Raw genomic sequence first — 21018 nt, 5'->3', positions numbered from 1 at the left:
TAACAGACCTGAAGAGAAAAAAAGGTCAGCAATAAGCGACTTCAACACTTCACCTTCAACTATGGATCACTCAGAGAGGAACACTAAACTTAAACTATGCCTGGATCAGACTGACCTAGTGACATATACAAGATTCATCTAACAATAGCAGAATACATATTCTTCTCAAGCACATATGTAACATTCTCCAGGATAGACAACATGTTAGAACACAAGACAAATCTTAATAAACTTAAGAGGACTAAAATCATATCAAACATCTTATCTGACCTCAATGGTATAAAATCAATCAAAGGGGAAAACTAAAAAATTCACAAATAAGTGGAGATTAAATAAAATGCTCCTCAACAACCAGTGGGTTGAAGAAGAAATAAAAAATGAATTTAAAAATACCTAAGACAAATGAAAACTAAAATAGAACACACCAAAACGTATGGGACACAGCCAAAGGAGTCATGAGAGGGAAGAATACAGTGATAAGTGCCTACACTTAAAAAAAAAAAAGATATCATATAAACAACTAAAATTTATACCTCAGGAATTTAGAAAAAGAACAAATTAAGCTCAAAGTTAGTAAAGGGGAAGAAATAACAAAATATCAGAAAGTATAAATGAAATAGAGAGGAGACAATAGAAAAGATGAATAACACCAAGGGCTGTTTTTTTTTTTTAAAGATACACAAAACTGACACCTTTAACTAGACTAAGAAAAGAGAGAAGATTCAAATAAATATAATTAGAATGAAGGACACATTATAAATAATAACCCAGAAATAAAATAATAAAAATTACTCTGTATAATTATATACCAACAAATCCAAATCAGATAAGCCAGAATAAATGGTAGGTAGAAATAAATTCCTATAAACATACAACCTACCAAGACTGAATCATGAAGAAACAGAAAATCTGAAAAGAAGAATTACTAGTATGAAGATTCAATCAGTAACCAATACCGCCAAACAAACAAAAATCTAGGACCAAACACCTTCACTGGTAAATTCTACCAAATAAAACCAGTTCTTTGCAAATTCTTCCAACAACAACAACAAAAAGGAAACAATGCTTCCGCAGCTCATTCACAAATCCAGCATTATCCTGATACCAAAACCAGACAAGGATACCACAAGAAAGGAAAACAGGTTAATACGCCCAATGAACATAAATGCAAAAAATCCTCAATGAAATATTAGCAAACTAAATTCAGCAATACATTAAAAGGATCATACACCATCAAGTGAGATTTATTCCAGGGATACAAGGATGGTTCAACATACTCAAATCAATTTGAAAACAAAGTGAAAAACTTTGTATACTTCAAGTATACTCAGTATACTTGAACTCTTGAAAACTTAAAATACATTAAGAATTATGTTTCATTAGGGTCAAATTAAATTTGACACTAAGAATGTGTTTATGCTACTGAAAATAATAGGAAATTTTTACTATTATTAGTAACAATAATTATTACTAACAATACCTTAGGCTGATACTTCTCAAAATTTTACACTGAAATGCCCCGAATTATAGACAAGAGAAGACTCTTGAGAGCCCCTTGGACTGCAGGGAGATCCAACCAGTCCATTCTAAAGGAGATTGGTCCTGGGTGTTCATTGGAAGGACTGATGCTAAAGCTGAAGCTCCAACACTTTGGCCACCTCATGCAAAGAGTTGACTCACTGGAAAAGACTCTGATGCTGGGAGAGATTGGGGGCAGGAGGAGAAGGGGACGACAGAGAATGAGATGGCTGGATGGCATCACTGACTCGATAGAGGTGAGTTAGAGTGAACTCCGAGAGTTGGTAATAGACAGGGAGGCCTGGCGTGCTGTGATTCATGGGGTTCCAAAGAGTTGGACAGGACTGAGTGACTGAACTGAACTGAAACTTGACCTACTCAGAAATCCTATGTATGAAAATTATATAAAAGATACAGTTTTAAAACTTGTAGAAAGTAGTTTATTACTATAATATGATATGGATTTCATGAAATCACTTCAATTTCATTTTTATCCAGTTTCCTGGATGCTGAGGCCAAAAGTCAAACACGTGTGTGTGTGTGTGTGTGTGGCCAAAAGTCAGACGTGTGTGTGTGTGTGTGTGTGTGTGTGTGTGTGTGTGTGTGTACTGAACTGAAACTTGACCTACTCAGAAATCCTATGTATGAAAATTATATAAAAGATACAGTTTTAAAACTTGTAGAAAGTAGTTTATTACCATAATATGATATGGATTTCATGAAATCACTTCAACTTTATTTTTATCCAGTTTCCTGGATGCTAAGGCCAAAAGTCAGACGTGTGTGTGTGTGTGTGTGTGTGTGTGTGTGTGTGTGTGTGTGTGTGTGTGTGTGTGTGTGTGTGTGTGTGTGTGCGCGCGCATGCATGCGCTTGCAAACTCAGTTGCACAGTCATGTTCAACTCTTTGCAACTCCGTGGACTATAGCCCATTGATACTGGAGCAGGTTGCGTGCGTGTGTGTGTGTGTGTGTGTGCGCGCGTGCGTGCATGCGCTTGCAAACTCAATTGCACAGTCATGTTCAACTCTTTGCAACTCCGTGGACTATAGCCCATTGATACTGGAGCAGGTTGCCATTTCCTACTCCAGGGGATCTTCCTGACCCAAGGATTGAACCTGCATCTCCCCTGTCTCCTGAACTGGCAGGTGGATTCTTTACCACAGAGCCACCTGGGAAGTCGCACACATACCTACAGTATACCTTTTTTGTGGATTTCATTTTTTTTTAAAGAAATCTCTTATTTTTCATAAGAATTATGTATCAGTTCAGTTCAGTTCAGTTGCTTAGTCGTGTCCGACTCTTTGCAACCCCATGAATTGCAGCACGCCAGGTCTCCCTGTCCATCACCAACTCCCGGAGTTTACTCAAACTCAGATAAGATATTCATAAATGTGTATTTACAAAGGAAAAAGCTTAAGAATGGTTATAAATAGCATTAACAGTCACATGGTCACAGACGGACAAGCCTAGATCTTAGCTTTTATGACTGCAAATTCAATGGTCCTTGTTCAGGGAGGGTTTGTTTCATATTTTCAGGAGGTGGTTATTTTGCTAAGCAACTTCATCAGGACATACCTTTGTTAGAAATATCTACAACTGTCTGTTTTTCATTCTCAAATAAATAAAAAACAATACAATGGACTTCAATGAACTTTACATACACATTCATGGAAATTAAACAAATTAATCCAATTAATTGAAAATCTTGACAAGCAAGATTGAAAGTCTCCCCAAAATTCAAACAAATTATATTTTACTAATCTGAGAGTAAATCAAATCTAATTCAAGGATGAAACTGATAATCCTTCAGAAATCAGGTTTATAAAACAAATATTTAGTGTCTATAAATTCTTGCTTTAAATTTATACTGTAATGTGTAATGTTCCAAAGTTTCCACACACCTTTGCAGTACCAGCTTCATGAAGTTTACATTTCTAGATATCTTACCTTTTTTGCTGTAGAAGGGTGATCCTTTTTCATATTTCTCAGTAAAAACTCTGGCATGTTATTTTCAATATCTTCACGAGTTCCCTTTTTACCCAAAACTGCAGCTAAAAATGAAATAACCTAGGGAGGAAAAAAATCCAAGTTTTAATCACTGTGTATTGTGATGGACAAAATTTTATGACTCACATGAATAGCTACTCAATTAGTGAAAATATGAGTGTGTACAAATAGATTTGCTAGGAAGAAAAACAATACGAACCACTAGTATTGGTTTTATTTGTATTAATAAACAAATACATAATATAAAAGTTACCACTGAATGCAGTAAAACAAAAATCCTCACATTGCCATCTCTTCCATGATAATTTTTTAAATAGATATATTTTATGGAAGTATAGTTGACTTACAATGTTGTACACTCTACGAATTCTTTCTCAGTCTCATTAACTGAGATATTATTTTCGTATGTTTTTCTATTCATGGAATCTATCTCTTCATTATGGGCCATTACAATAAACTATGTACATTCCTTTTTCCTTGTAGAAAATAAACTCCTTAAGGGAATAATATTTGGTTAACAAGTTTGTCTATTTTTCTGTATCCAATATATATAGATAACTCAAGGATGCATATTACAAAATCTAAGGTAATCTCTAGAGAAAAATACAACAGTGTGTAACTACTAATCTACTATGGGAAGAATAATAGAATAATATGAACAATCTACACAAAAAGAAGATGAAAATGAATAGATGACATTCAATAAATAAAAAGCATAGAGTAAAACAGCAGGTTTAAATCTAAATACATTTAGATGGATATATGTATATATATATAATTGAACCACTTTTCTGTACACCTGAAACTAACACATCGTAAATCAACTGTACTCCAATATCAAATAAAAATTTTAAAATAAATAAATCTAAATATATTAGAAAGTGAATTACATGGAAGTAGACTAAATAGTTTAATTAAAAGACAAAAGATTTTCAGAAACATAAAACATGTGTGCTTTACACAAAAAAATCTAAGACATAGAGAAAATTGTAAGTGAAAAATAAGAAAAGACCATGCAAACAAAAACCAAAGAAAGTTAATATATTAATATCAGATAAGACTGAGGCAAAAAGCATTACTAAATTACAGAGGGACACAATATTGATAAAAATTATTTCATTTGCAAGTTATAAGAAGTGTAAATTATTAAAGAAAAAAAATCTACTGAAACAAAATAAGTAGACAAATTCATAAGCACAGTGGTATATTTTGAAATAACTTACTAAGAGAAAATAATCAGTAAAGATATAGAATGTATTAGTGAAATGATCAACAAAACTGACCTAACATACATCTGACAGACAATGGTAAACTACAGCAAAACATACTTCATACTTAAAGTACACATAAAATATTTACCAAAATTGACATGGAAAGTCATAGAACAAATCTTAATCCATTCAATAGACAAAAACCATACAGAATATGTTCTTCGGTCACAGCATAAGAAATTAAAAAATATAAACAGAAAATCCCCAAATATTTGGAAAGTAAGGAATGTACTTTAAACTAGAATTCACATCGGAGATTAGAAAATATTTAAGATGAATAACTGTGTAATAATCACATATTAAACTTATGAAATACACTTAAATCCATGTCTTATGGACTTAAATGCATATGGACACACATCAGGACATAAGAGGAGCTGTTAATAAAATACGTAACCATAGATCTGAAAAATTTGTAAAAATAACAGAATTTATTTTAATTAAAATTTTATTTAAATTTTAAGAAAACTTAAATACACAAAAATAGAATTATAAAACATGAAATAGCATAAAATAAAAAGGATTGACAAAGCCAAATGATTATACTATGAAAAGATTTTTTAAAGTGATAACTCCCTAGAAAATTGATAAAAGGAAAAAGAGAAACTAAGAACAGGAGAACAGGCAAACACACAAAAAAATATATATAGTACACAATAAATAATGTCATGCCAATACCTGTAAAATTTTACGTGAAATGGAAAACCAGAACTTACCAACAATGAAACAAGAAACAGAAATTTTATATACTCAAATAACTATTAAAGAAATCTAAATACATAATGACAAACCTTCCACAAAGAACACTTAAGGATCAAATAACCAGGGATAAAGTCTACCAATGCTTCACAGAGATATAATGCCAGTTTTAAACAAACTTCTCCATATTTTAGAGAAAGGGAAAAATATTCTCAATTCATTTTATGAGTACAACATAATCTTGGTAAGAAATTCTAGCAAAAATACTGTTTCATAAGTTTACAGGCCAATTTCTCACACTTACATAGAAGCAAAACTCTTCAATATTAGTAAATGGAACATAGAAATGTAAAAAAGAAATATATACCAAAACCATCTTGGGTTGATTCTGAATATGTAATGCTGCTTTAACCTTCAAAATTTAGGTATTACATAGGTATTAAGTAGTATCTTAGCTATTACACTTAGCTTTCCTCTTAGTTTCCTTAAAATAAAAATTAAAATAGGACAACCTATTTCATTACAAGATGCTTACATTTTACATGAAGTGATACATTATTAGCTTTAAGCACATTATGAAACATCAGGACTGTGTATCTTTATTATCTTTATTTTGAGCAAACATCAAAAAATAATGCAAAGAAGTACAGTTAACAATCAATAGAAGAATTAAAATGGAATTTTAAAAAATACCCTGTCAACCCAAAATAAGGCAGGAAAGAACAATTAAAAGAGAAAGCAGTCTGTTCAAACAGAAAACAAATAACAAAACAATAAATCCAAATAGAAACTTAACAGAAATTATAACAAATGTAAATGAACTAAACAGTCCAATTAAATATCAGAGATTGCCAGAATAGATAAAAGATTTATCTATGAGACATATTTTAAATACAAAGACACAGATAGCTTGAAATAAAGACTTAGGAAAAGACAAACCATTCAAATATTAAGCATAAGAATACTGAAGTAGTTATCAAAATATCAGATAAAGTAGTTTTCAAAAAAGTATTACCAGAAATATAAAAGCATTTAATAATGATATACAGGTCAGAAAGATAAAGTGATCATAAAGATTATGACTTAATAACAGAGCTTCAAAATACATAAAGACAAAATTGACAGAATTAAGTGGGGAAAGAGACAAACCCACAATCACAGCAGGAGATTTTTAACTTCCCACCCTCACCCATTAGGGCTTCTCTGGTGGCTCAGCGGTAAAGAATCCATCTACAATACAGGAACCACAGGAAACATGGGTTCAGGTTTCATCCTTGGACTGGGAAGATCTCCTGGATGAAGGCATGGCAACCCACTCCAGTATTTTTGCCTGAATAATCCCATGGACAGAGGAGCCTGGCAGGCTATAGTCCATAGATTCATGAAGAGTCAGATACAACTGAAGTGACTGAGCATGCACGCATTCACCTATTAATATTAAAAACATAGAAAATCTGAATATTATCACTTATCTTGATCTGCTAATTAGTATTTATATTCAATAGTACATCCAACTGCAGAAATGACTGCAAAATAATTGCAGAAATCAATGAAGTACCAAACAACAGAGAAAATTAACAAAGTTAAAAGTTGACTCTTTGAAAAGATCAACAAAATCAATATGCCTCAAGTTATGCTAAGTAAGAATAAAATAGAATACAAAAGGTCCGCATTAAGATGCAGAGAGATATCACTCATATCCCACAAATACTAAAAGAATAAAAAAGGAATATAGAGAAGTATTTTATGCCAATCAATTTGATGACACAGATAAAATGGATAAGTTCTTTGAAAAATACAATTTACCAAAACTAACACAGCAAGAAACAGAAAATCTGAATGGTCACATATCTATTAAAGTAACTGAACTCAGGGCTTCCCTGGTGCTTCAGTGGTTAAGAATCCATCTTAACCAATGCAGGGGACATTGGTTCGATCCCTAGTCTGGGAAGATCCCACATGCTACGGGGCAACTAAGCCTGTGCATCACAACTACTTAGCCTGTGATCCACCATTCCTGAGCCCACGTGCTCCAAATACTGAAGCCTATACACCCTAGAGCCTGTGCTCGACAAGAAGAGAAGCCACTGCAACGAGAAGGCCATGCACTGAAACTAGAAAACAGCCCCCACTCTCAGCAACTAGAGAAAGCCTGGGAAAGCAATGAAGACCAAGAGCAGACATAAATAAATAAAACTTTTTAAAGTAATTGAATTCAGTATCAAAAGAAATCTTAAAGAAAACTCCAAGATTGCACTAGTAAATTTCATAAAACATTTAAGTATAAAATAAATATGCAATGTTTTTAGAAAAGAGAGAGGAAACACTTCCTACTTTGTTTTGAATCTTGTGCAACCCAGATACCAAAACCAGACAACACATTGCAAGAAAAGAAAGTTATAGATCAATATCCATAGTAAACATAAATGCAAAAATTATTCAAATATTAAGCAACTGAATCCAGCAATACAAAAAAAAATCTCATGATCAAACTGGGTTTATCAGAGGAATAGGAAAGCGGTTTAACATTTAAAAACCAACTAACATAAATCATATTAGTCCATATAATAATTTATTAACTTAATAAATGGGGAAAAATATATAAAAAAATACTTGATAATATTCACTACACATTGTTTTTAAAAATCTCAGAAATAAGGACTAGAAGGAAACATCTTAAGTCTGATAAAAGATACTAAGAAAATCCTACAGCTAATATACTTACTGCTAAAATATTAAATGCTTCCTCCCTAAAAGTAGGAATGAGATAAAGATGTTACTCCCACAGTGTTGTGTGTGTGTATGTGTGTGCATGCTCTGTCACTTCAGTCAGGTTCCACTCTGCAACGCTATGGACAGTAACCTGCCAGGGTCCTCTGTCCATGGGATTCTTCAGGCAAGAATACTAGAGAGGGTTGTCATGCCCTCCTCTAGGAGATCTTCCTGACCCAGGGACTGAACCCATGTCTCCTCCATCTCCTGCACTGCAGGCAGATCTTTACCACTGAGCCATCCCAGAAGCTCCGTCACTCCCACCACTGCTGTCTAAAATGTACTGAGATCAAACTTAGATAGTGAAATAACGCAAAAAAAAAAAGAAAGAAAGAAAAGGCATAAAAGTAGAAGAACTGAAACCCTATTTGTGGATGCCGTAATTGTTTACCCAGAAAATCCTAAAACATCTACAAAATAACTACAAGAACTAATAAGTGAAGTATTTAGCAACATACAGAACATACAAAAATAAATTTGATTTTATATACTACCAATCAAAAAATCTGAAGTTAAATGGAAAAAAATCCACTTACAATAGCATCAAAAATATGAGAATAAATTTAACAAAATATGTGTAAGGCTCACAAACAAAACTATAAAACAATGCTGAGAGAAATTAAAGACCTAAATAAGGGAGCTATCACTTTATGATAATTCTCCCCAAACTCTTGTATAAATTCAGTGTAACTGAACCCCACAATCCTAATCAAAATCCAGACAGATCTATTCATGGAACTTGACAAACTGATCAAAACTTTACATGGAAATGCAAAGGAATAAAAATAAGAAAGTGCTTAACACAAAATTGAATATAAGTACAGCAAAACTGAACAATGATACAGAAGAAAAAGACTAGAAACGAGACTCAAACATATATGGACAGCCAATAACTAAAAAGAGGAGAGTGAAAAGGCTGGCTTGAAGCTCAACATTCAGAAAACAAAGATCATGGCATCTGGTCCCATCACTTCATGGGAAATACATGGAAAAACAGTGGAGACAGTGTCAGACTTTATTTTTTGGGGCTACAAAATCACTGCAGATGCTGATTGCAGCCATGAAATTAAAAGATGCTTACTCCTTGGAAGGAAAGTTATGACCAACCCTGATAGTATATTAAAAAGCAGAGACATTACTTTGCCAACCAAGGTCCGTCTAGTCAAGGCTATGGTTTTTCCCGTGGTCATGTATGGATGTTGAGAGTTGGACTGTGAAGAAAGCTGATTGCCAAAGAATTGATGCTTTTGAAGTGTGGTGTTGGAGAAGACTCTTGAGAGTCCCTTGGACTGCAAGGAGATCCAACCAGTCCATTCTAAAGGAGATCAATCCTGGGTGTTCATTGGAAGGACTGATGCTAAAGCTGAAACTGCAATACTTTGGCCACCTCATGCGACGTGTTGACTCACTGGAAAAGACTCTGATGCTAGGAAAGGTTGGGGGCGGGAGGAGAAGGGGACGACAGAGAATGAGATGGCTGGATGGCATCACCGACTCTGTGGACATGAGTTTGAGTGAACTCTAGGAGTTGGTGATGGACAGGGAGGCCTAGCGTGCTGTGATTCATGGGGTCGTGGAGAGTCGGACACGACTGAGCGACTGAACTGAACTGAACTGAATAACTAAAAAATTGGCAAAGGACTTGTATCTTAGTCACTCTGGAGTGCTATAACAAATTATCCTAGACTGTATAGCTTAAGCAACAAACTTTCAATTCTGGAGGCTACGAGTTTCAAAATCAAGGTGCTGGCAGACCTGATGTCTGGTGAGAGCCCACTTCCTGTTTTGCAGATGGCAGCCATCTTATACTCTCAGAAGACAGAAAGCAGAGTGAGTGGACAAACTCCCTAGTATCTCTTCTTACAAAGCCACTAACCCCATCATGAGAGTTTTAGAGTCATGACCTAATTATCTTCCAAGGCCCCATCTCCAAATACCATCAGGTTGGGAAATAGAGTTTCAACACATGAATTTGGGGGAGAAAAAAACATTCAATCTATGGCAACATGAATACACAATTCTCAAAGAATATATACAAAAGTCAAAAAAAGTACATAAAAAGTTGTTCAACACCATTGATCATTTCAGAAATGCAAATCAAAACCACAGTGAGGTACCACTTCCTATGCAAAAGGATGGCTATGATGAAGAAAATAGAAAATAACAATGTTGACAAGGATTGGAGAAACATAAAACCTCATACATTGCTCCTAGAAACGTAATATAGTACAGTCACTATAGAAAATCCTTAAACAGTTCCACAAAAAATAAAACATAGAATTACCACTGATCCAGTAATTTCACTCCTAGGTGTATATATATATACATAAATGAAATGGAAGTATATGTCCACACAGAAACTTACACACAAGTGTGTATAATAGCATCATAATAGTCAAAAGGTGGAAACAACCCAAATGTCCATCAAAGGATAAATGGATAAACAGAATTACTGTTATTTACATGCAAATGAATGTTATTCAGCCATAAAAAGGATGAAGTACTGATACATGCTATAACTTGGATGAGCTTGGAAAACATTTCAAGTGAAAGCATCAAACACAAAAGGTCACCACTATATAATTTCCTTTATACGAAATATTCAGAAAAGGCAAATCTACGAACACAGATCAGCTAGTGGTTGCCAAGGGATGGTGGGAAAGGGAAAATAAAAGTGATTACTTAATATGTATGGGGTCTTGTTCTGTGGAAATGAAAAAGTTGTGAAACCAGAGATGGGGGTTGCACAACACTGTGAATGCACTAAAGGCCACTGAACTGCATAATTTAAAATAGTTTGTTCTGTGACTTTCACCTCAAAATATTATAATTACATTTTTATGAGTATGTATTTATGTATGCATGGTATAATCACTATTATTTCAGTTCTTGGAAAAAAAAGAGGAAAAAATATGTAAAATGTCAAGCTAGTACGTAAGAATGACTCAATAAACAAGAACTATTTTTTGTTAGCATAATTCCACTGAGGTAAGAATCCTTTATACACTGTATACAGTCTTGCATCTTACAATAAACTAAGTGTATTTTCAACAAAATATGTTATCTAAAAGATTATAAAATAATGATGGGTCTTCCCTGATGGCTCAGTGGTAAAGAATCTACCTGAAATACAGGAGACATAGGGGTTATGGGTTCAATCCATGGGTTGGGAAGATTCCCTGGAGGAGGAAATGGCAACTCACTCCAGTATTCTTGCCTGGAAAATCCCATGGACAGAGTCTGGCTGGCTACAGCTCACAGGGGTCACAAACAGTCGGACATGACTGAGCATATGCACGCACACAAGCACACACCCACGAATGGTCAAAACTTATGCTGAGTTCTAAAAACATTTTTTAAAAATCTGCATTCTGAACCCACATTATATAAGGCAGTGTATTACAGGAGCATATAAGCATCTGAATGCAGAGTTCCAAAGAATAGCAAGGAGAGATAAGAAAGCCTTCCTCAGTGATCAATGCAAAGAAATAGAGGAAAAAAACAGAAAAGGAAAAACAAGAGATCTCTTCAAGAAAATTAGAGATTCCAAGGGAACATTTCATGCAAACATGGGCTCGATAAAGGACAGAAATGGTAAGGACCTAACAGAAGCAGAAGATATTAAGAAGAGGTGGCAAGAATACACAGAAGAACTGTACAAAAAAGATCTTCACGACCAAGAGAGTCACGATAACATGATCACTGACCTAGAGCCAGACATCTTGGAATGTGAAGTCAAGTGGGCCTTAGAAAGCATCACTACGAACAAAGCTAGTGGTGGTGATGGAATTCCAGTTGAGCTATTTCAAGTCTTGAAAGATGATGCTGTGAAAGTGCTGCACTCAATATGCCAGCAAATTTGGAAACTCAGCAGTGGCCACAGGACTGGAAAAGGTCAGTCTTCATTCCAATCCCAAAGAAAGGCAATGCCAAAGAATGCTCAAACTACCGCACAATTGCACTCATCTCACACGCTAGTAAAGTCATGCTCAAAATTCTTCAAGCCAGGCTTCAGCAATATGTGAACCGTGAACTCCCAGATGTTCAAGCAGGTTTTAGAAAAGGCAGAGGCACCAGAGATCAAATTGCCAACATCCGCTTCAACATAGAGAAAGCAAGAGAGTTCCAGAAGAGCATCTATTTCTGCTTCATTGACTATGCCAAAGCCTTTGACTGTGTGGATCACAATAAACTGTGGAAAATTCTGGAAGAGATGGGAATCCCAGAGCACCTGACCTGCCTCTTGAGAAACCTGTATGCAGGTCAGGAAGCAACAGTCAGAACTGGCCATAGAACAACAGACTGGTTCCAAATAGGAAAAGGAGTGCGTCAAGGCTGTATATTGTCACCTTGCTTATTTAACTTCTATGCAGAGTACATCATGAGGAACACTGGGCTGGAAGAAGCACAAGCTGGAATCAAGATTGCTGGGAGAAATATCAATAATCTCAGATATGCAGATGACACTACCCTTATGGCAGAAAGTGAAGAGGAACTCAAAAGACTCTTGATGAAAGTGAAAGAGGACAGTGAAAAGGTTGGCTTGAAGCTCAACATTCAGAAAACAAAGATCATGGCATCTGGTCACATCACTTCATGGGAAATAGATGGAAAAACAGTGGAGACAGCGTCAGACTTTATTTTTTGGGGCTCCAAAATCACTGCAGATGCTGATTGTAGCCATGAAATTAAAAGATGCTTACTCCTTGGAAGGAAAGTTATGACCAACCTTGATAATATATTAAACAGCAGAGACATTACTTTGCCAACAAAGGTCCGACTAGTCAAGGCTATGGTTTTTCCCGTGGTCATGTATGGATGTGAGAGTTGGACTGTGAAGAAAGCTGATTGCCGAAGAATTGATGCTTTTGAACTGTGGTGCTGGAGAAGACTCTTGAGAGTCCCTTGGACTGCAAGGAGATACAACCAGTCCATTCTAGGGGAAATTGATCCTGGGTGTTCATTGAAAGGACTGATGCTAAAGCTGAAACTGCAATACTTTGGCCACCTCATGCGACGAGTTGACTCACTGGAAAAGACTCTGATGCTGGGAAAGGTTGGGGGCGGGAGGAGAAGGGGACGACAGAGAATGAGATGGCTGGATGGCATCACCAACTCTGTGGACGTGGGTTTGAGTGAACTCCAGGAGTTGGTGATAGACAGGGAGGCCTGGTGTGCTGTGATTCATGGGGTCGTGGAGAGTCGGACACGACTGAGCGACTGAACTGAACTGATTACAGGAGCTATAACAAAGAGTTTGAAGTCTGAATAACCAGTGTTGTACTACCTACGTGACCCTGTGCAAATTCTGTGATATCTCCATAAGTTTCTTTTTCATCAATAAAATGGGTGAATAAGGCCTAATTAACATGTATGCATAATGGAAAATATCTATCATAGAACAAGGCACTTATGTTGTATGTGTGCGTGCATGCTAAGTCACCTCAGACCTGTATGACTTTTCACAACTCTATGGACTGTAGCCCACCAGGCTTCTCTGTCCATGGGATTCTCCAGGCAAGAATAATACTGGAGAGGGTTGCCATGCCCTCCTTCAGGGGATCCTCTCAATCCCAGAGATCAAACTCAAGTCTCCTATATCTCCTGTACTGGCAGGTAAGTTCCCCACCACTATCGCCACCTGGGAAGCCCAGTACATAGGTTAGGGGATCATTAAATATAAGATAAAAATCACAGAAATATACAACTACTCAATTCAACTTAAAATTAATTAATGTATTCATTAAAATATATATTGCCATGCCAGGTACTATGCTGGCCACTGCAAAAGTTTAGATAAAAGGCTATTTCTATCCTCTAACAGTTCAAAATCCATCTGAGCTGGCATGGAAGAATGAGGGGGGGAATGGAGGAGAAGACTTGAAGAAGCATGGTTGAGGAAAAAAACAAAAAATAAAGATACTGAAGAATTCAGCAAGAGACTGAAGGAAGAAAAATGACTGATACGCTAAGAATAACTGAGATTAAAGAAGGCATAAAGGATGTTTCACAAATGACTGAGTTTTAAGCCCTGGACAATTTTTTTATATTGAAGGATAGCTATTTACACTATTTTTGGTTTCAGGTATACGTACAGTGATTCAGTTACTTTTCTCAGATTATCTTGCCTTATAATTTACTATAAGATTTTGAATATAATTCCCTGTTTTGTTCAGTTGCTCAGTCGTGTCCAACCCTTGCAACCCCATGGACTGCAATATACCAGGCTTTCCTGACCTTCACTATCTTCTGGTGTTTGCTCAAATCCATGTCCCCTGAGTCAGTGACACTATTTACCCATCTAATCCTCCGCCACCCTCATCTCCTTTTGCCCTCAATCTTTCCCAGCATCAGGGTCTTTTCCAGTGAGTCAGCTCCTTGCATCAGGTGGCCAAAGTAGTGGAGCTTCAGCATCGCCTTCCAATGAATATTCAGGGTTTATTTCCTTTAGGATTGACTGATTGAATCTCCTTGCTGTCCAAGTGACTCTCAAGAGTCTCTTCCAGCACCACAATTCAAAAGCATCAGTTCTCTGGTGCTCAGTCTTATTCATGGTCCAACTCTCACATCCATAGATGACTATTGGAAAAACCATAGCTTTGACTATAGGCACCTTTGCCAGCCAACTAATGTTCCTGCTTTTTAATATGCTGTCTAGGTTTGTCACAGCTTTCCTTCCAAGGAGAAAGCATCTTTCAATTTTATGACTGCAGTCACTATCAGGAGGGCTTCCCTGTTCAGTTCAGTTCAGTTGCTCAGTCGTGTCCGACTCTTTGTGACCCCATGGACTGCAGCATGCCAGGCTTCCCTGGCCATCAACAATTCCCAGAGTTTACTCAAACTCATGTCCAGTGACTCTGTGATGCCATCCAACCATCTCATCCTCTGTTGTCCCCTTCTCCTCCAACCTTCAATCATTCCCAGAATCAGGGTCTTTTCATATGAGTCAGTTCTTCACATCAGGTGGCCAAAGTATTGGAGTTTCAGCTTCAGCATCAGTCCTTCCAACGAATATTCAGGACTGATTTCCTTTACATGGATTGGTTGGATCTCCATGCTGTCCAACAACATCTCAAGAGTCTTCTCCAATACTTCATTTCAAAAGCATCAATTCTTCGGTGCTCAGCTTTCTTTATAGACCAACTCTTACATCCATACATGACCACTGGAAAAACCATAGTCTTAACTAGACGGACCTTTGTTGGCAAAGTAATGTCTCTGTTTTTGAATATGCTGTCTAGATTGGTTGTAACTTTTCTTCCAAGGAGCAAGCGTCTTTTAATTTCATGGCTGGAGTCACCATCTGCAGTGACTTTGGAGCTCCAAAAAATAAAGTCTGTCACTGTTTCCACAGTTTCCCCATCTATTTGCCATGAAGTGATGGGACCAGATGCCATGATCTTAGTTTTCTGAAGGTTGAGTTTTAAGCCAACGTTTTTTTACTTAAAAACTGAAGGAACTTTTGGAGAACCTATTATAATAGAAACACACTCTGAGACATGGAAAACAAACTTATAGTAACCAGAGGGAAATGAGAACAAGGAGGGACAAATTAGCAATATGGGATTAACAGATACAAACTGCTATATGTAAAATGGGCTTCTCAGGTGGCACTGGTGGTAAAGAACCTGCCTGTCAATGTAGGAGACATAACAGCTGGGAGTTCAATCCCTGGATCGGGAAGATCCTCTGGAGGAGGGCATGGAAACTCATTCGAGTATTCTTGCCTAGAGAATCCGATGGACAGATGAGCTTGGCAATCTTGATTCCAGCTTATGCTTCATCCAGTCCAACATTTCTCACGATGTATTCCACACGTAAGTTAAATAAGCAGGGTGACATTATACAGTCTTGATGTACTCCTTTCCCAATTTGGAACCAGTCTGTTGTTTCATTTCCAGTTCTAACTGTTGCTTCTTGACCTGCATACAGATTTCTCAGAAGGCAGGTCAGGCGGTCTGGTATTCCCAACTCTTTCAGAATTTTCCACAGTTTATTGTGATCCACACAGTCAAAGACTTTGGCATAGTCAATAAAGCAGAATTAGATGTTTTTCTGGAACTCTCTTGCTTTTTCGATGATCCAATAGATGTTGGCAATTTGATCTCTGATCCCTCTGCCTTTTCCAAATCCATCTTGAACATCTGGAAGTTCAGAGTTCATGTGCTGTTGAAGCCTGGCTTGGAGAATTTTGAGCATTACTTTGCTAGCATGTGAGATGAATGCAATTGCGCAGTAGTCTAAGCATTCTTTGGCATTGCCTTTCTTTGGTACTGGAATGAAAACTGACCTTTTCCAGTCCTGTGGCCACTGCTGAGTTTCCAAATTTGCTGGCATATTGAGTGCAGCACTTTCACAGCATCATCTTTCAGGATTTGAAATAGCTCCACTGGAATTCCATCACCTCCACTAGCTTTGTTCATAGTGATGCTTCCTAAGGCCCACTTGACTTCACATTCCAGGATGTCTGGCTCTAGGTGAGTGATCACACCATCATGATTACCTGGGTCATGAAGGTCTTTTGTATAGTTCTTCTGTGTATTCTTGCCACCTCTTCTTAATCTCTTCTGCTTGTTAGGACCTTACCATTTCTGTCCTTTATTGTGCCCATCTTTGCATGAAAAGTTCCCTTGGTATCTCTAATTTTCTTGACGAGATCTCTAGTCTTTCCCATTCTATTGTTTTCCTCTATTTCTTTGCACTGATCACCGAGGAAGGCTTTCTTATCTCTCCTTGTTCTTCTTTGGAACTTTGTATTCAAATGGGTATATCTTTCCTTTTTCTCCTTTGCCTTTCACTTCTCTTCCTTTTCATAGCTAGACAGTAAGGCCTCCTCAGATAGACATTTTGCCTTTTTGCATTTCTTTTTCTTGGTGATGGTCACGATCACTGCCTCCTGTACAATGTCACGACTCTCCATCCATAGTTCTTTAGCACTCTATCAGATCTAATCCCTTGAATCTATTTGTCACTTTCACTGTATAATCGTAAGGGATTTCATTTACGTCATAACTGAACAGTCTGGTGGTTTTCCCTACTTTCTTCAATTTAAGTCTGAATGTGGCAATTTGGGGTTCATGATTTGAGCCACAGTCAGTTCTCGGTCTTGTTTTTGCTGACTGTATAGAGCTTCTCCATCTTTGGCTGCAAAGAATATAATCAATCTGATTTCGGTGTTGACCATCTGGTGATGTCCTTGTGTAGAGTCTTCTCTTGTGTCGTTGGAAGAGGGTGTCTGCTATGACCAGTGTATTCTCTTGGCAAAACTGTTAGCCTTTGCCCTGCTTCATTCTGTACTCCAAGGCCAAATTTGCCTGTAACTCCAGGTATTTCTTGACTTCTCTGTGCTAAACATTAAATCCTTGTTGCTTTATTTATGTATGTATGTGTGCTTGCGTGCCAAGTCGCTTCAGTCATGTCCAACTCTTTGCGACTCTGCAGACTGTAGTCTGCCAGGCTCCTCTGTCCATGAGATGCTCTAGGCAAGAATACGTGAATGGGATGCCATGCCCTCCTCCAGAGGATCTTCCCGATCCAGGGATTGAACCCCCGTCCCTTATGTCTCCTCATTGACAGGCAGGTTCTTTACCACCAGTGCCACCTGAGAAGCCCATTTTATGTATAGTAGTTTGTATCTGTTAATCCCATATTGCTAATTTGTCCCTCCTTGTTCTCATTTCCCTTTGGTTACTATAAGTTTGTTTTCCATGTCTCAGGGTGTGTTTCTGTTATATATATATTAGGTTGTCCAAAAGTTCCTTCAGTTTCTAAGTAAAAATAAAAGACATATTTTTTCATTTTCACCAAAACTCTGTTGAAAAATGAATTCACCACTTTGTTTCACTACCTTCTGCCATTTTTTAGGAAACTTCTTAAATCATCTTCCCAAAACTTTTTACCTTTTGAAGCAGGTGTCTTTTTTAGTCTTACAGAGAACTGATTTTTTTTTTCAATTAAGAAAATTTTGTAAAGTCTAAATAAAAGGAAATCTGAAGGTGCAATGTCTGGTGAAGACAGCAGATGAACCAGAACTTCTCAGCCAAGCTGTAATAGTTTGTGCCTGGTCATTCCCAAGACACAGCAATACTGAAATCAGGCCTGGTAACACCCTATAATTATCTCTAAGGATTCAAGTGACAGGGAGAGTCACTCATCTCTCACTTTAAATCAAAATCCAAAAATGATTAAGTTCAGTGAGGAATGCATGTCAAAAGCCAAGATAGGCTAACAACAAGAAACCCACCAAACAGCCAAGTTGTGAAAGCAAAGGAAAAGTTCTTGAAGGAAATGAAAAGTGCTACTCCAGTGAACACATGAATGACAAGAAAATGAAACAGCCTTACAGCTGATATTCAGAAGAAAGTTTGAGTGACCTGAATAGAAGATCAAACAAGCCACAATAATCCCTTAAAGCCAAAGCCTAATTCAGAGCAAGGCTCTGTTCAATTCTATGAAGGCTGAGAGAAGGGAGGAAGCTTCAGAGTTAGGAGTCTGAAGCTAGCAGTTTCATGAGATTTAAGGAAAGAAGCCATCTCCATAACATAAAAATGCAAGGTGAAGCAGCAAGTGCTAATGCACAAACTACAAAATACCTAGATCGAGCTAACTAATTAATGATGGTGGCTATATCAAATAACAGATTTTTAAAGGAGGCAAAACAGCTTTATATTAGAAGAAGATGCCATCTAAGACTTTCATAGCTAGAGAGGAGAAGCCAATGCCAGGCTTCAAAATTTCAAAGGAAAGGCTGACTCTCTTAGGGGCTAATGCAGCTGGTAACTTAAAGTTGAAGCCAATGCTCATTTACCATTCTGAAAACTCTGGGGCCCTTAAGAATGATGATAAATCTATTCTGTGCGCATGTATGCTAAGTCACCTCAGTCATCTCTGACTCTTTGCAACTCTACAAACTGTAGCCTGCCAGGCTCCTCTGTCCATGGAATTCTCCAGGGAAGAATACTGGAGTGGGTTGCCATGTCCTCCTCCAGGGGATCTTCCCAACCCAGGGATTGAACCTGTGTCTCTTAAGTCTCCTGCATTGGTAGGTGGGTTTTTTACCACTAGTGCCACCTGGGAAAACCAAATCTATTCTACCTATGCTCTACTGATAACAAAGTCTGGATGACAGCACATCTGTTCACAACATAGCTGACTAAGTATTTTAAGCCCACTGTTGAGACCTGCCGCTCAGGAAAAAAAAGTTTCCTTTCAAAATATTACTGCTCATCAACAATGTACTTGTTAACCCATAAGTTCTAGTGGAGATGTACAATAAAATCAGTGTTGCTTTTATATCCGCTAACACAAAATCCATTCTCCAGCCCATAGATTAGAAGTCATTTCAATTTTCAAGTCTTATTATTTAAGAAATACACTACATAAGGCTATAGCTGCCATAGATAGTGAGTCCTCTGATGGATCTCGGCAAAGTAAACTGAAAACCTTCTGGAAAGGTCTTATGATTCTGAATGCCATTAAGAACATTAATGATTCATGGAAGAGGTCAAAATATCAACATTAACAGGAATTTAGAAGTTGATTACAATCCTCATGGATGACTCATGGTTCAAGACTTCAGTGGAGGAAGTAACTACAGATGTGGTGGAAATACCAAGGGAACTAGAGTTAGAGCCCGACAGAGAATGAGATGGCTGGATGGCATCACTGACTCGATGGACATGAGTTTGAGTGAACTCCGGGAGTTAGTGATGGACAGGGAGGCCTGGCATGCTGTGATTCATGGGGTTGCAAAAAGTCAGACACAACTGAGCGACTGGACTGAACTGAACTGAACTGATGTGACCGAATTGCTACAATATCATGAGAAAACCACAAAGGATGAGGAGGTGCTTCATATTATTTATGTAAAGAAAGTGGTTTCTTGAGATAGAATCTAATTTGGGGGAAGGTATTATGAAGATTGTTGAAATGACAGCAAAGGATTTAAAATATTAAATGGATGCCGGGCTGGATGAATCACAAGCTGGAATCATGATTGCTAGGAGAAATATCAACCTCAGATATACAAATGATACCACTCTATAAAGGCAGAAAGTGAAGAAGAACTAAAGAGCCTCTTGATGAGGATGAAAGAAGAGTGAAAAAGCTGGCTTAAACTCAACATTCAGAAAACAAAGATCATGGTATCAGGTCCCATCTCTTCATGGCCAACAGATGGGGAAGAAGTGGAAACAGTGACAGATTTTTTTCTTTTCCTGGGCTCGAAAATCACTGTGGACAGTGACTGCAGCCATGAAATTAAAAGATGCTTGGTCCTTGGAAGGAAAGCTATGACAAACTTAGACAGTATATTAAAAAGCAGAGACGTTACTTTGCCGACAAAAGTCTATATAGTCAAAGCTACGGCTTTTCCAGTAGTCATGTATGAATGTGCGAGTTGGACCATAAAGAAGGCTGAGCACTGAAAAATTGATGCTTTTGAACTGTGATGCTGGAGAAGACTCTGGAAAGTCCATTAGATGGCAAAGAGATCAAATCAGTTGATCTAAAAGGAAATCAGTCCTGAATATTCACTGGAAGGTTTGAGGCTGAAGCTCCAACAGTGTGGCCACCTGATGCAAAGAGGTGATTCACTGGGAAAGACCCTGATGCTGGGAAAGATTCAGGACAGGAGGAGAAGAGGGTGACAGAGGATGAGATGGTTGGATAGAATCACCAACTCAATGGACAGGAGTGAGCAAACTCCGGGAGATAGTGAAGGACAAGGAAGCCTGGCCTGCTGCAGTCGGTG

General features: G+C 37.3%; 1 protein-coding gene across 2 annotated transcripts in view; it reads right to left on the bottom strand.

Moving 5' to 3' along the window:
* ERCC6L2 (ERCC excision repair 6 like 2) overlaps nucleotides 1–21018 on the bottom strand; it is a 156742-nt gene that overhangs the window by 125897 nt on the left and 9827 nt on the right. For both annotated transcript variants that reach the window (XM_088838103.1, XM_088838104.1), the window contains one exon: nucleotides 3466–3585. In XM_088838103.1, the coding sequence (XP_088694229.1) occupies nucleotides 3466–3585 (120 nt within the window). The remainder of the gene's footprint in view (nucleotides 1–3465; nucleotides 3586–21018) is intronic.

This window comes from Moschus berezovskii, chromosome 7, assembly GCF_049115385.1.
Source record: "Moschus berezovskii isolate FMDL1 chromosome 7, NW_MosBer_1.0, whole genome shotgun sequence".
NCBI classification, from domain to species: Eukaryota; Metazoa; Chordata; class Mammalia; order Artiodactyla; family Moschidae; genus Moschus; species Moschus berezovskii.
Note: the sequence above shows the minus strand (reverse complement) of the source record. Positions and strands in the feature narration are given on the sequence as shown.